Raw genomic sequence first — 15231 nt, forward strand, 5'->3', positions numbered from 1 at the left:
TGCACGCAAAGTGCAGGATGTGGGCTCTTTCCCTCACAGACAGACACACACACATGATAAATATAATAAAAACTTTAAATTTAAAAGCTGGGTTGGCAAAATAGCCTACCACCCAACAACCTGAACGTGAACCCTGAAACCCACATAAAGATACAACTCTACAGAGCCCAGGCCTCCTAACTGGAGTGGGCCTTCTGTCCTGGCCTCCTAATGCTAGGATGGTAAGTGTGACCCCCGTGCTTGCTAATAACTCACATATAAGAAAGAATTATCAAATATAAAGGAGACATCTCTCCTAATTATGGGATGGTTAGTTTGTCATTAAGACAGGACAATTAAAAGCATTGTGTGATGGTGCAGGCCTTTAATCCCAGCTCTCAGGGGCAAGTAGATCTCTGAATTTTAGACCAGCCTGGTCAATACAGAGAGCTTGAGGCCAGCCAAGACTACATAGCAAAATTCTGTCTCAAAAGCAAAACAACAACAAAAAGACAACAATAATAGCCAGGCAAACAGTATGTGGGTGAGGTGTTTGCTGCAGTTTTCACATAGGGAAGGAGAGAAGTTCCACAAGTTAACCTCTAAGCAAGTGTGTATGTGTGTGCATGCGTGTATGTGGTGCGCATGCATACAAAAGGACAATGAATTAATTATTTAAAAAACAAAGATACAATAACTAACAAGCACACATGAAGTCCAGTAGAAATTCCACTGGCAGAAAAGCGAATCCCCACCATATCTGTATGGGAGGGTGGGTGGGGGAAAAGACTACAGGACTGCAGTAAAATTATCAACCACCTCCACCTAAGCCCACAGCATGCCTGTCCCCACCATAAGGGAATGTTTCCCAAGACAGACTCACAGCTGGGCCCTGTGCCACCTGTACCCCGGCACAGTCTTCACTAAATGGAAATCAAATTTGCATCTCACAAGAGAGACCGACTAAAGAAAAATTTGTGTGCAAAGATGTTGCGTAAAAAAGGGACTGAGCAGAGGAAAGAACACAGATCAGAAAAACAGAAGGAAAAAAAAAATCAACAAAGCAAAATGTTTGCCCTGGGTAGATGAATGAGCTGTGTTCCCTTGGCAAACCTGGTCGGAAGAAATAACAGAAATTTAAAATACTCAGGGGGGAGGGGGTTTGAAAGGAACTTCATAGAGAGCCCAGAAACACTAAATATACCATAGAGCCTGGCATGGTGGGGCAGGCCTTTGGTCCCAGCGGGAGGCAGAGGCAGGGAGATCTCTGAGTCTGACACTAGCCTGGACAGCCAGGGCTAAACAGAGAACTCGGTCTTGAAAAACCCTGGGGTGGTGGGGCGTGTGGGAGATACTATGGACCCTGGCGTGGTGGTAGATGCCTTTGATACTTGGAAACCAGACGTAGGCAGATTTCTGAGTTTGAGGCTAGCTTGCTCAATACAAGGACTCATTTTTTAAAAGAAAAAAAAAAGGGGGGTATACATGTGCACATACAATATGAACAACTTTCTACTGGAAAATTCCATAACTTTGATGACGTGTAGAATCCTTAAAAGTGTATACACCCAAGTATACACAAAATAAAACAAAAGGGGTGGGGATCCTGATATCCGAGGGAAAAAATTAAGCTGAATTCCTACAAACACAGATCCCGGCCCAAAACAATTCCAGTAACAATTTGGGAGATTTATAACAGCAGAATTGCACAGATCTTACAGTTTTTTGTATGTGTATGAAGACATGTGGAGGTGAGGTCACCTACCCTACAGTGTCATCTGTCATTCTCCACCTTGAGACAGGCTCTCTCATTTGCTCTATGGGCCAGGCTAGCCTCTCCTACCTCTTCCTCCCACTACAGCATCACTGGATTACAGGAGTGAGCTACCCTGGGCAGCTTCTGTGGGCTCTGGGGACTCAAACTCAAGTCCTTAAACCCGATGAAAGAGAGCTGACTCAGCAATCCATCTCCCAGGCCTGAATCTCACACTTTGCAACTTTCTGGATTATACGCTACACAACCCTGACACAGAAATCTAACAAGACAATTACAGATTTGCACCCCACAGACAGAAATTCACAAAACCAGTTCTATACAGAAAGAGTCACGAGTTTCAGATGCACAGCTCATTTTTTTAAAACACAACATGTGTTAATCTGAAAAAGATGACAAGATATGACCAGCAATCAACTCGGCAGTGGCAATTCAACTGACTGGTGGCCACTACTCTAGGCAGATAAGGATAATAACTGTCTGAAATCATCTTAAAGAGGAACCAACTGCTTCTCAATTAAAATCAGTAACAGGGCAGGGGTGGTCTCTGCCCGGCCCAGGCTCACTGTCCAGCTAGGTCTCCTTCACACTGCATTGATGAAAGTAAAACATAAGATGCGTTGTAAACCAGAAAGAGAGAAGCCAAACCCTCCTTATTAAAAATCATATTTAAGTTGAGCTGGAGAGGTGGCACAGTGGATAGAACACTTGTTGCTCTTCCACAGGACAAGGGTTGGTTCCCAGCACCCACACGATGGCTCCCAACTACCTAGAACTCCAGCGCCAGGGGATCTTCTTCCTTCAGTCTTCGTGGGCACCACATGCACATGGCACTCAGACATACACAGGAAACACTTGTACACATTGTCAAATAAATCAACATATCATCACTCAGATAAAAGTCACACTTGCAGGTGTACAATTCAACGATTTAGTGGGTTGGAATTTGAATACCATCTCACTGGTCTAAGCTTGATGATAGATGTCCATTGCCCAAAATAAACATCTGTGCTCTCTGGCTGTCACTCATCTGTGTCTGGAAAATGACATTTTAAGATGCTAGCCACAAAAACAAAGACTATAGCAATTTAGATTCAAAATTGTAATAACCTAAAAGTCCCAAAGGCTTTCTGGAAAACCCACCACCACCACCTTATTCTCTTAGAATTTTGTTTGTTGTCCAAAGAAACAATCTAGATTTGGAAAAACAATCTCAGAGAAGTCAGCAGTGTGAGACTCTCCAGTCTAGAGTTAAGGTTGCACACTTGCCTCGTTTGTGTGCACTGTCCTGGGTTCAACCCCCGGCACCACAGCAAAGCAGGTTCTGACACAGTCACATGCACGGCTGACTGACCCTCCCTTTCAAAGGGGCTGTGATAAATAGACAAGCACAGAAAAGCCTCCACAATACCTCACCTCACGCTGCACACAAAAAGCAGTTCAGGATGAAGCACAGATCTGAACACAAAAGCCCAAACTACAACTCTTCCACAGCAACAGGATCTTTACCACCTCTGTTGACAGACTTCCTAGGGGTGACACCTGCCACTTTCAAAGGTCATAAACTCAACTCCAACAAAACTTGCAAGTTTTACTTGTTAAAAGGCACTATTAAACAAAAAACCTAATACAAGAAAACAAATTTCAGACTTCAGACTGGAAGAGAATATTCCCAACAGACTCCAGATCATCCAGAACCAAGACAGGGCAGAAGGCTTCAGCACACCTCCTGTGTCAAGGGGAAATTCATCAATTATTACTTGGGATGAGGAGCAAGGCCATAGGAGCAGACACACCCCCAGAAGAGCAGCAGGAACAGCTCAAAAACTGACAAGCTACGGATAAACCCCTTTACCCAACTTATTGATGGAGATGACGACACACTGCACCTGCCTGGGACACACCCCATTCCCGCAATTATGAGGAAGGGAAGCCCATGTCTATTTTAAAAAGGGAGGAAGAAAAAAAAGGGTTTTCTCTTATGGCGCTTCATACTTGGGGTAACACCCCAAGTGTTACCAGGAAGAAGAAAGGCAAATTATCAAGTATTCTATGAGGGCTAGGAGGTTTCCTGGTAGCTATAATGTTTCCATGAGAACTAGTTCAGATCACCAGAACCCATGCAAATGCCTATCAGGCTTGGCAGCCACTGGTGGCAAAGGGGCACTCCAGAGCAAGATAGACTAGCCCAGCAGAGCTCTGGATTTAAATGACAGACCTTACCCCCACGAGGTGGAAAGTGATGGAGAAGATGCCCAACGTCAACCCCAGGACTCCACACATGGACGTGGACCTGCCTACACACACACACACACACACACACACACACACACTTCAATGTAATAATATCCCCTAAAAGTAACTACTATATATAATACACAAAACAATATAGATAAATCCCAAAGACAATTCTGGACCAAAGAAATGAGATTGCATGGCTTCTGTAGGCAGGACATAGTAAAAGCAGACAAAAGGTGGAACTATGACTTATGCTCAGGCTAACTCAGAAGTGATGGATACACACCTACTAAAACTCTGGGGCAGGACATTTACAATGTTGGGGTTCTACTATACTCAGATTACATCTCAATGCCAAAAACCAATGGAAAAATACATCCTAACACCTTCCTGGGACAGGGTCAGAAGATACCTGTTCACTCTCCGAGGGCATTTCTCAGGTTTGATGTCCAATTCATAGTGATAGATGTCAATTTTGGGGATGTCCATTTCAAAGAAATTGGCCTGTAGTTTGATTGTTCTCCCGGTGGTGCCGAAGTCCGGCCGAGGTGGAGGTTTGAAGGCATATCCTGGGATGGGTGATGTTGTCGGAGCAGGAGAAGCAAGAACTGGAAAAGAGTAGGGAGACAGTAGGCATCAGGGCGTGCAAGCTCAGACTTGCTCCTGAGAGTCACGATGCACCCTAACCTTCCCACGCCCTTTGGATCCGGAGGCCCACGTCTCTCCATGGGCTCCACCATCTCCGTTTCCCCTCTGTTCATACCTTCTTACCACCTCATGGCATCCCTGTGCAGCTCCACCTCATCACAGGGACCCCTACCCAACAGGGGCCAACAAGGGACAGGCAGCTTGCTGGCCCGTGACTCTGCCAACCCCCCCACCCCCGCACCCACACTTCTTGTTCTTCCAGATCACCAAGAGAGGATTCCTCTGCTGGGGACTTTCACCTCTCTCTCACCCAGACTCAGAGCTTTCACACTGTGGTCACAGCTAGCCTCCCTTCCCCAAGCTCATCGGTGCACCTCACTTCCCCTGCTCATCCCCTCTGGTACCACCCTCTGCGGTCCCATGTGATCATGCACAGCACAGGAACCTTGGGTAGGCCCAGGGGTTTTACACCTCTGACTCTCTAACACCTTGTCTATAGCTCAGGTCTGTGCCAGTGCCCAGTAACTCGGCCTTTCACATCTCAGCCCTACCTGGCCATTTCTAACCAGTGTCCCAATCCAGGCCCAGGAACTCACCCCTCCCCTCCTCCTCTTCATTTCCTTTATTCCCACCCCAGGATGCTGTGCTACCATCCCAAGGTCAGAGAGGGTGCAACAGAAGCTCAGGCACACCGAATGGACTCTGCCACTGTGCAAGGAAGCCAGGGAGACTCCGAGTCTCTAAAAAGGACCCTGAGCAAGCATCAGAGTCCTGGGTCCAGACAGTCCAGCTTCCCTGCTCCCAGTGCTCACATATACAATGCCATTTTGTGACTTCTATAGGCTGCGCGGGCTCACACAGGCTCTGGCCCTGGAAATCCCCACTCAAGAGCCTCATCCCAGCCATGGACCAAGCAACACTTCCAGTGGTGTTTTAACACGAACCCAACCATCAACTGAGGGTGTGCTGGGTGAGTCAGATTACCTCAGGTTTACCTGTGCTGCCAATGGGGAATTGAAGCCATGGAATACATCGAGGAAAGCAAGACCCACCAGACAAGACTTATCGGTGACACAAGTGACACAAGGCAAAGGTATCCCCAGTATTTCTCAAATCCTCAAATCCCGCTTTTGCTCTGCTTTGGCTCTGAGGCAGGTTTTGCTCTACAGTCCCAGCCGGCCTAGAACTCACTACATAGGAACAGGCTGGCCTCCAACTTAGCTCTCTCCTACACGTCTCCTGAGCACACACACCAGTACAGGCATGCACGGTGACACTGCTTTTGATGTAGACATGGGAAAGTGTCACATGAACTTCAACAGCAGTAGATGACTAATAACAAATCTAGGAAAAATACAACTATGTATTTGTTTGATAACAGACCACTTAGGATTTTCATTGAAATGTCCTGTGTCAAGAGATAAGCCACCTGCGTTTTTTTAAAACTCCACAATCCCCATTGACAAATCACTGGGAATAAACACTCCACCAGAAACAGTACTGCGAGCTGTCTTGGGAGCCTGGGGCTTGCTCACTCTCAGTTCTGTTTTCTCCAAGAAAGCTAAAGTGGCACTTAGCTGAGCGGCGCTGGAAGCAGTCAGGTCTCCCCTCTACTCTAATGGGACTTCAGAGGACATGGTTACAGAGTTGAAAGCAGTTGAAAGTCCACAAGCCCCCTCTTAAGGCCCTAACGTGTTGGGGGCCTTAAAAGGAGGAGAGAAACTGTCCTCTACGCAAGCTTCTCCTTTCTGGATGATCAACACCCAACAGGAGGAAGTCAGTATTAGCTCTCCAGGACACCCACCATCCTTCCCTCCACAGACCTTGACCAGGACACAGAATAGCCAGGTGAACAAACCTACCTGACCTTCAGGTCAAAGAAGACTTAACAAAAGAACAGTCACGGGACTGTGGTCCCTGCTCTCAGGTGGTCACCACTGGTCCAAGCAGTGAAAGCTGAGAACAGAATCAGCCAAACCACAGTCAGGAAGCTCAGACACACTGTGTGGGAGCCAGTAATCGCACGTGGTTGGGCAGACCCCAGCTTACAAAGTCAACGGAAGAGGCGTTCCTGGGAAGCCCAGCCCAGGGTCCCCCTTCTGTCATGGTTGATGTGGTCTCAGCACCCAGACCTGGCCACAGCATATTTTCAGACTCTCACTTCTAGGGTCACCTGGAAGCCCACCCCCTATCGCCAGCTATGGGGACTGCAGAGTGTCACCAGCCAGCTGGGGCTGCAGGCAGCATCAATAAAGGGAGTGGGGAAACATGAAGTGTGATTTCACAAGATACTGTTCCCATTACCTCTGGAAGGAATGACAAGGCAGCTACTTCATAGAAAGCCACGGAGAGTATAAAATCACATCTGGCCCATACAAATTCTCGGTCCTAGGCCTCTTCCTAAGTACTGTAATCCCATGATCCCTCTTCTGAGACACCAGAGACCTATTTTTATCACTCCCAGGGAGCCCCAAGTGCACACTGCCAAACAAGCAGGAGGTTCAGACCCAAAGCCCTGGAGAGAAGCTGGCTCCGTGTGAGCACAGAGCTCCCAAGAGAAGGGAACAGAGCAGGGAAACAGCTAAGCTTGTGAGGTATAGGCTCTGACCCGACAGATAATGTGCCAAGCTCGAAGAGGCAAAAGGCAGCACGCCCCCATACCCCCTCCTTTCTGACACTGAGGAGGAAAGCACCAAAGACTCCCAGGTGGCTGGCCCTGCCCTCTCTATCCTCTGGGCACAGCCCTCAGATACCCAATGTCCCTTCTCCCCCAATCCCAGGTAGCACCCAGACACCTGCTCTGGCAATTGGTCTCCTACCCTTGTCCTGAATGTTCCCAGCTGCCTTCTAAGGAAATCCTTGGGACCAAGAAGGCAAATCCCATCTTTCACCTAGGAGGCCTCAGGGAGGGGCAGTGTCCCCTACTAAACCCCTGGATGATATACCCAGCTACTGCTCACTGCTGCAGAGGGTTCCCCGACAGGGAGACTCCCAGGACACAATCCCAGTGTGGTGCCAGCGTGGTGACAACGCTGGCACCCAGTGTTTGCCTACTCGCTGATCACTTAGCACATTTGTTTGAGAGCTCCATTTTTAGAGCCCCATCACAAACAGAGAAAGGGAAACACAGAGAATGAGTAACACAGAGACTTCCTGTATGAGCAACCGCGGCCAGGAGACCAAAAGATCTGGTGTTTGCAGCAGATGCCAAGAGAGGCCCGAGCCCGCCGCAGGACAGGATGGCCTCAAAAGTCCTGGGGCGCACAGGGGATCTGCACAAGGGAGGCTGCTGAGATGCCTACCCCCCAACTCCTACCTGGAGCATGGGTGCGCATATATCCAGCCTCCCTGTAAGAGACAGTGCTGTACTCTGGAAACATTTGCTCTGCCCACATGCTCAGTTTAAGCACAAACACCAGCTCCAGACAACAAACATGGGACTATCAGGGACAGAGTATCCAGGGAAGGTCCTGGGAGCAACCTACCACACACAAGTACTGTAGGCTTGGAATGCTCTGAGTCCCTAGCATAGGTCCAGCCTCAGCCTCCCACACCAGGACTGACTAGCAAAAAAAGAAAAAGGAAAAACAAAGAAAAGAAAAGAAAACCAAAAAAACCCACGGCATGTGTGTAGTAGGGGTGTGCAGCAGCAGGATGGGTCTACTTTACCCATATTCCTACCTGCCCTCAGGCACCTAGGAAAGGGTCCTGAATCCTGTGACTCGGCCCTGACAACCCAGGTCACCAGCACACTGTCCACTTCTTGCCGTGGGACAGGGATGCTGGATGTTGTTGGAGCATCATGTACAACCCAGACCAGCACTGTGTAGTCAACATTTCCTGGGAAAACTTGCTTCCTGAGGGATGTGGAGAGGCCCTGGGTGGAAGACAGATGGTCCCTACCCAGATAATGTGCCAAGCTTGAAGAGCCCTGCTGCAGGCCAGCAACCTATGCTTGCTACAAACTACTACCAAGGAGGGTCACAGGGCCTTCTGGAAAAACCTATATCCTCCCTCTCCTTACAGGCTTAGGAACAGGGGACCTGGCTGCCCTGGCTGCTGCGCCTTTCCTGGCCTGGCCCTCTGCACAGGCCCTCAGGAATGTTCTCAGCCAACCAGGGACCACTCTTAGTCAAGGGGCCTTGCGGCTTCTTCTCTGCCCATGGTGGAGCTGAAACAGAGCCATTACTGTAATATACTTTTATTCTTTCCAACCTTGATAATAAAAAATTATAGAAGACAGAGAAAAGTAGACTAAAACCACAGAGAAAGTCACCATGAGACAATCCCTGTAAAATGAGCCTCAAAGCACACATGCCCCAGCTAGACCTGACTGGGTTTTTCCACCCCCACCCCACCCCTCGTCCTTCCTTTAACATTATACCATGCCCAGAGCTCCAAACCACCTCAGGGTTTTCCAAACTCCCTCAGGACCACACAAAGTCTAGGCTGACACCCCTGAGAGAATACACCTCTATCTCCCTTCATCCCGGGACAGAAACTAGGAGCCACAGTGGGAACTCCGACAGCACCCGCCCTCAGCGCTGACTGCCCATCTTCCTGCCCTGTCTTCTTCAGGCTGAGGCCTCTGAGTGCCTACAGCTTCTCAGAACTAAAGTAGCCACCTCACTGAGCTCCTCCGTGGCCCTCACCCTGGCCCAGGCACTTCACAGCTTAGGAGCCCACCATAGGTGACCCCTGTATGGATGACACTTTGTGGCATCAGAGTGTGTTGTGGAACCAAGGACCCAATGGGAGCCAGAAGCTACACAACTCTGTGGGTCTGTGTGTCACCTCCAGCCACCCTCAGCTCAGCATTCCACTCCTACACTGCAACTCCACATTGAATTCTGAGACTTTCTTTTCCTTCCTTCCTTTTTTCTTTCCAGATGGTCTCATGTAACCTAGGTTAGCCTCCAACCTGCTCGGTAGACAAGGCTGGCCTTGAATTCCTAATCTTCCTGCCTCTAGCTTGCCAGTGCTAAGACTATAGGTGTGCATCACCACATCTATGCAGTGGGGTTTGAACCCAGGGTCTTTTGCATGCTAGACCAGATCTACAAGCTGGCTATCCCAGCCTGGCATTCTGACATCTTTTCCTTCAGGACGAATGAATGCTACACTGAAAACCTGGCAAGCTTAGACCTGTTTGTCCCAGTACCTGTCCTCGATACAGTCTCAGGTGGCAAGAGACCCAGCTGGCCCATGGGCAGCCACCCTTACTAGCACTGTGGCGTGCTTCCCATCACCCGCGCGACTCTGCGGTTACACAGATGAAGAAGTCCTTATTTTGTATCACATATTAAATTTGGTATTTTGATGGCTTTAATTCAGTATGACTAATTTGATCTATCAACCTGTAGATTTTGTTTCTGCCATGAAAATCATTATTCCAGAAAAATTCCCACACCAGCGTCACCAGACTGACAAGGGAACTCGTGATCTGAACACGTGAGAAGCAGCTTCCCTGGGTCTCTAGGGCCGGGGTGGCCTCATCTCTAAAGGCAGAAGCAGGCACCCAGCTCGAAAGCATCAAACCTGCCCTCAGACTGGTTATGGGGGATGGGCAGGTTAACTGTTTCTCTCTAGGGGTCTTTTGGAAAAGGCGGCACCGCCCTCCTGAGGCAGGAGCAGCTGGAAGGTCAGGCCAGCACCCTGCAGACGTGGTAGGGACTCTGCTGTCACCATGGCTGCAACAATGTGCGTCAGTTCACCATTTACCACTGCCATGGCAACCGGCCTCTCCTGCGCCTGCTCATCATGCAGGCTGTTGGCATGGGCGGCTTCGAGTTTGAATCAGGAGGCTGGTGTCCTGAGGAAGCCCGACACTGGCGCCCCCACATGGCATCCTGGCACGGACACACATGTAGCTATCATGTAGCCCTGGGACATGACCTAGGCATTTCATACGCTCCCATATACAAGTGCTTTGGGCTCATGTGACGGCCACTCTGGGATGTGTAAGTAGAAGGGTGTGACTGTTCAGAGATTTTTCTGTAGAATTAACCATAGGAAGGGGGGGGGGTGCACACTCACAATCCCAGATTGCAGGAGACTAAGACAGGAGGAACATGAGGTAAGAGGCCAACCTGAGCTACCTACATAGGAAGACACTGTCAACTAGGAAGACAAAACAAAAACCCAAAACAACAACAAAATGAACACCCCTTCAAGGGCTTGAGCAATGGCCCCCAGCACCCACACGGGGCAGCTCACAAACAGGGTGCCAATTTCAGGGGCACCTGCATTCACATGGCACACATAGACATGAATAAAATAAACCTTTTTAAACAAACATTCAACCTGTTCAACTAAGACAACGCCTGCATCTCCACCCCCACATAGTCAGGCTTTCGTTAAGGGCCTACTGTGTGGCAAGCACACATCTTGTTGCCACTGTATACCTGTGCCTGCTGAAGACTACAGGTGTCATGTGACAAACCACCTGGAGCAGGACGTCACCTTGGAAACCAGGAGTCACCTTGGAAACCAGGAGAAAACTCCCACCCCTCGCTTGCTCAGACTAGTGAGCAAGTCAGAGATTTTTCTGTAGAATTAACCATAGGAAGGGGGGGGGGGTGCACACTCACAATCCCAGATTGCAGGAGACTAAGACAGGAGGAACATGAGGTAAGAGGCCAACCTGAGCTACCTACATAGGAAAAATCCCCTCAGACTTGCTCAGACTAGTGAGCATCATTGGCCAGGTTCGGGTCTATGTGCACAGAGACATAAGGGGGCTACTGCACCCCATCTGAGGGTCTCAGTGTGAGGGGGGAGGGAGGAAAGCATAGAGGACAGCTGCTACCCTTCCCAGAAGGCCGCTTCCTGTCACCACCCACCTGCAGTCCCGCTATGACATCTAAGTATGAGTTGTATGACCTTTAAACAGAACAAAGGTTTCATGACTTCACTCCTGGGTGACTTGCAGGACAGAGTGGGCGTGGGGTGGCTGCCAGTAAACCAAGTGCTGGGACAGTCCTGACAGTCCTGAGCTCAGAGCCCCAGGACCCATTAGAAAAGCCACCTGGAGGGCCAAAAGAAACAGATTCCTGGGGGACTGCCTGGTCTGCTAGTCTAGCCCTCCCTGGAGTGGTGGGCTCCAGGTTCAAAGACACTATCTTTTTTTTTTTTTTTTTTTGGTTTTTCGAGACAGGGTTTCTCTGTATAGCCCTGGCTGTCCTGGAACTCACTTTGTAGACCAGGCTGGCCTCNCTCTGTATAGCCCTGGCTGTCCTGGAACTCACTTTGTAGACCAGGCTGGCCTCAAACTCAGAAATCCGCCTGCCTCTGCCTCCCGAGTGCTGGGAGTAAAGGTGTGCGCCACCACGCCCGGTGACACTGTCTTTTTAATAAAATTTTAAAAATGGAGACACCCGATGGCATGGCTTCAACATGTACACCCCCCACACACACACACACACTCCATATGAATATCTCAACACCAAACAGTAGCTTAAGAAGCTAATGATGAGTCAGTTGTGTTGGCTACAGCCTGTATTTCAGCATTCTGAAAGCTGAAGCAGGTGTATAGCTGTGACTATGACGATGTCTGTGCCATACTAAGTTCCATCCTAGAGTAAGAGGAACTCAGCCACAAACCAACAAACAAAAACAAAGGCCTGACTATGAAAGACAAGCAAGCCCAGGACAAGTGGAACCCAGGGCTCTTCCTCCAGGACCCAGCCTAGCCTCAGGCATCCACAAAGGGAGAGGGGAACACTCCAAGATTGCAGAGTTCTTCCCAGGGCTGGGCTTCAAAGCCAGTATCTTTGAAGGCACCTAGTTCATCTTTCTTGTAGAAGTCTGTGTGCACACTGAACATCAGCCAGAAATTATGAATGAAAAGCATGTGACACACAGCCAGGGAAGCCAACCCGTACCACACCGTGGACCACAACAGGCATGGACACCAGCACCTTTCTGCCACTGTCAGCCCCACAGGAAAGCGTCTACAGACACTTCATGGTTGGGTGACTTGTCTGGGTTCTTGGCTAGACAATAGTCAGGCCAAAGCTGGACACTGCAGGCTCCAGAACAGAGAGGAAGCTGACAGCTTGCAGGAGCACAGACTGATGGTAGGTTCTGTCAAACAGGTGCTTTTGGGAGACTCGGGATGCATTGCATAGTTGACGATCCTACAATCCTACTGTGCAGCTAGCCATATGCTGCCCACACTGACAGAGCTACATTAAACACAGCCAGGCTTTTTGGACAAGAAAGGGATGCCAGGAGTGTGTACCAAGAACGAAGCCACGGCCATCTGCTCCATGGCTGGAGAAGGAACACAGCTACCACACACTATTAGCAGAAGCAGTGTAGAACCACTGTCAGAAGACCTCAGTAACCACCAGCCAACAGAGAACACAAACCCAAAACCAGCCCCGCTGCGGGAGTGGCTTCCAACACAGGAACACCCATGCTCACGTCCTCCTCGCATCTGGCTCAAGTACAGCTTGGACTGGAACCATGCTTGTGGTAAGATCCCTCCCACCCCAGTTCTGACTCCCACAGCTTGGCAAACTCTACTGTAAGCCGAGCGAGCGTGCGAGAATCTGAGAGAGCAGAACATAACCACAGCGAGGGAGGGAGCCTTTGCCCTTCCAGGACCTGGCTCCAGACTTAGCAAACAAACACTGCAGAGATGCAGCTGAGCACTCTAGGGCAGAAAGGGTGACCATCCTAATGGCACTTGAGCACAGGAGATGAAGACTGAGCAGTGGGCGGTTACTGCCGTAGAATAGGGTGGTTTGATCTCAGAAGCTGTTTGGGGCCACTGCAGAATTTAAATGTTCCAGAGTACACAGAATCAGGAATTAATTCTGGCCATCACCTAATGTCTCCATAAACCACAAGGCCCTTCAGTGATGTCCTCCTGTGTAGTGGGGGATGGAGGATATCCCTCTGCCACGAGAGGAAAGGAAGGCAGGGACCTCGTCCTCTAGAAACCTGTTGTCCTTGAAAGTTACTAGCTGCCCGGGAGTTTTTTGCTTTGATCACACCTGATTTAAAAAAAAAAAAAAAACCCTCTGGGAAATCTCTTGTCATCATAGCTAGTTTGGGTGAGACAGGAAATAGGGTCCTTGGGGATCGGACACTTGAGGGGTGTGAGGGTGCTGGGTAAGTCAGGCTTCTCTGAGGGGTTCAGAGGGTGGAGTACTACAATTACTCATGTGGCCCTTTTGGTTTAATGAGTAATCTGCTAAATATATGTTGACCTTATTTCAGCAAGTGATAGAATGTACTATGTGAGCGCAGGGTGCACACAGAGGCTTAGGGTCAGCTGTGACAGTGACACGCCCTGCGGAGATCCAACCGCTCACTTTCGTCTCAAACGGAACCCACTGATTTACAGTGGGGGTTTCAGTGGCTTTTTTGGTTCAGTATGAAACTCTGATCATGACCCTCTTTGAGAAATGGCCCCCAAACCCATCTCAAAAATAGTTTTGCTTAGTAAATTCTGAACAGTTCTCTCACAAGTTAAACCCCCTCAGGTCCAGCAACTCTTCCCCTGTAACATTCAAAATACCACACTAAACAAATGGGGCTGCTCAAGAAAAACTATATAGACAACTCCCCAAGGCTGCACCCCAGTTACTCTTCCCGATACAACTGCCACAAGGGGGCCCGGCTGCTGTGATGAGTACCTGGCTAAAACTGCCCCATAGTGAACCCTGGTGTAACTTGAGGAAGCTGAGCAGAAAGAACGCCTTCACTCTGTCTTTCCTCGAGTCCAGAGTCACCATGCTTTATGGTCCTAGGGCCAAAGTCTGCTTCTTGCTAGACTGCACAGTTAGCATCCTGACCAGGGGACCTGTGTCGTTTTATGCACAACTGTGGACTGGCTGATTGCACAGGTAAATGAAAGAGTAGCTGATCTCAGCAGCCTGATTGATAATTCAATGTTGACAGTCTTTGCAGGGAATCCCAAGCCTCAGGGAGGGACTGTTACTCTGCACGGTCAGTCGGCATCTGCTCAGGTGGGGCGGGGCAATACACTTATTGAGGTTTTAGCATGTCCACACCCACTTATCAAATTCATTTCCTACTTCGACATGCTTACTGGCATGGGGAGAAGGGCCAGGGTTCTTGGGCCAAATGGCAGACCCTTTCCTGGTAGCAGCCCACAGACCACAGTGTGAACTACACCACAGCCTCTACAGACAAAGTCAGGTCCTCAGCCTTGGCAGGAAAAAGATCCAAAGACTTGACAGCTGTAATTAGCAAGGGCAGCTCAGGCTGGCTGTGAGGCTCCTATCTATAACCCCAGCACCTGGGAAGTGGAGGCAGGAAGATCAAGGTCACCCTTGGTTACCCAGCATGACTCATTCTCAACCAACCATGAAAAAGAAAACAAGAGGCAGCCGTGAGCAGCCAGCCACTATGTCCTTTCATGAAGAGAGACCTAGGAATACTCCTAGCCTGAGGTCCATAGTAGGCCTGTTCAAACCGCACATCCCACGTGAGGTCACTGCTAATGTTCTTCACGGTCCTACGGTCCTGGAGAGATACTGGTGCTTCCAGTTCCTGGGACCCTGTCCAGATAAGGGTCCTGCTCTTCCACCCCAGAGCCAGAAACACTGCTGGCTTTG

The 15231-nt window shown here is 49.4% G+C and overlaps 1 protein-coding gene across 1 annotated transcript in view; it reads right to left on the reverse strand.

Moving 5' to 3' along the window:
• The window catches only part of Ago2 (argonaute RISC catalytic component 2), an 85575-nt gene that overhangs the window by 44306 nt on the left and 26038 nt on the right, over positions 1–15231 (reverse strand). Inside the window, exon 2 of the mRNA XM_021183054.2 lies at positions 4404–4599. Coding sequence (XP_021038713.1) covers positions 4404–4599 — 196 coding nt within the window. The remainder of the gene's footprint in view (positions 1–4403; positions 4600–15231) is intronic.

This window comes from Mus caroli, chromosome 15 (assembly GCF_900094665.2).
Source record: "Mus caroli chromosome 15, CAROLI_EIJ_v1.1, whole genome shotgun sequence".
Taxonomy (NCBI): domain Eukaryota; kingdom Metazoa; phylum Chordata; class Mammalia; order Rodentia; family Muridae; genus Mus; species Mus caroli.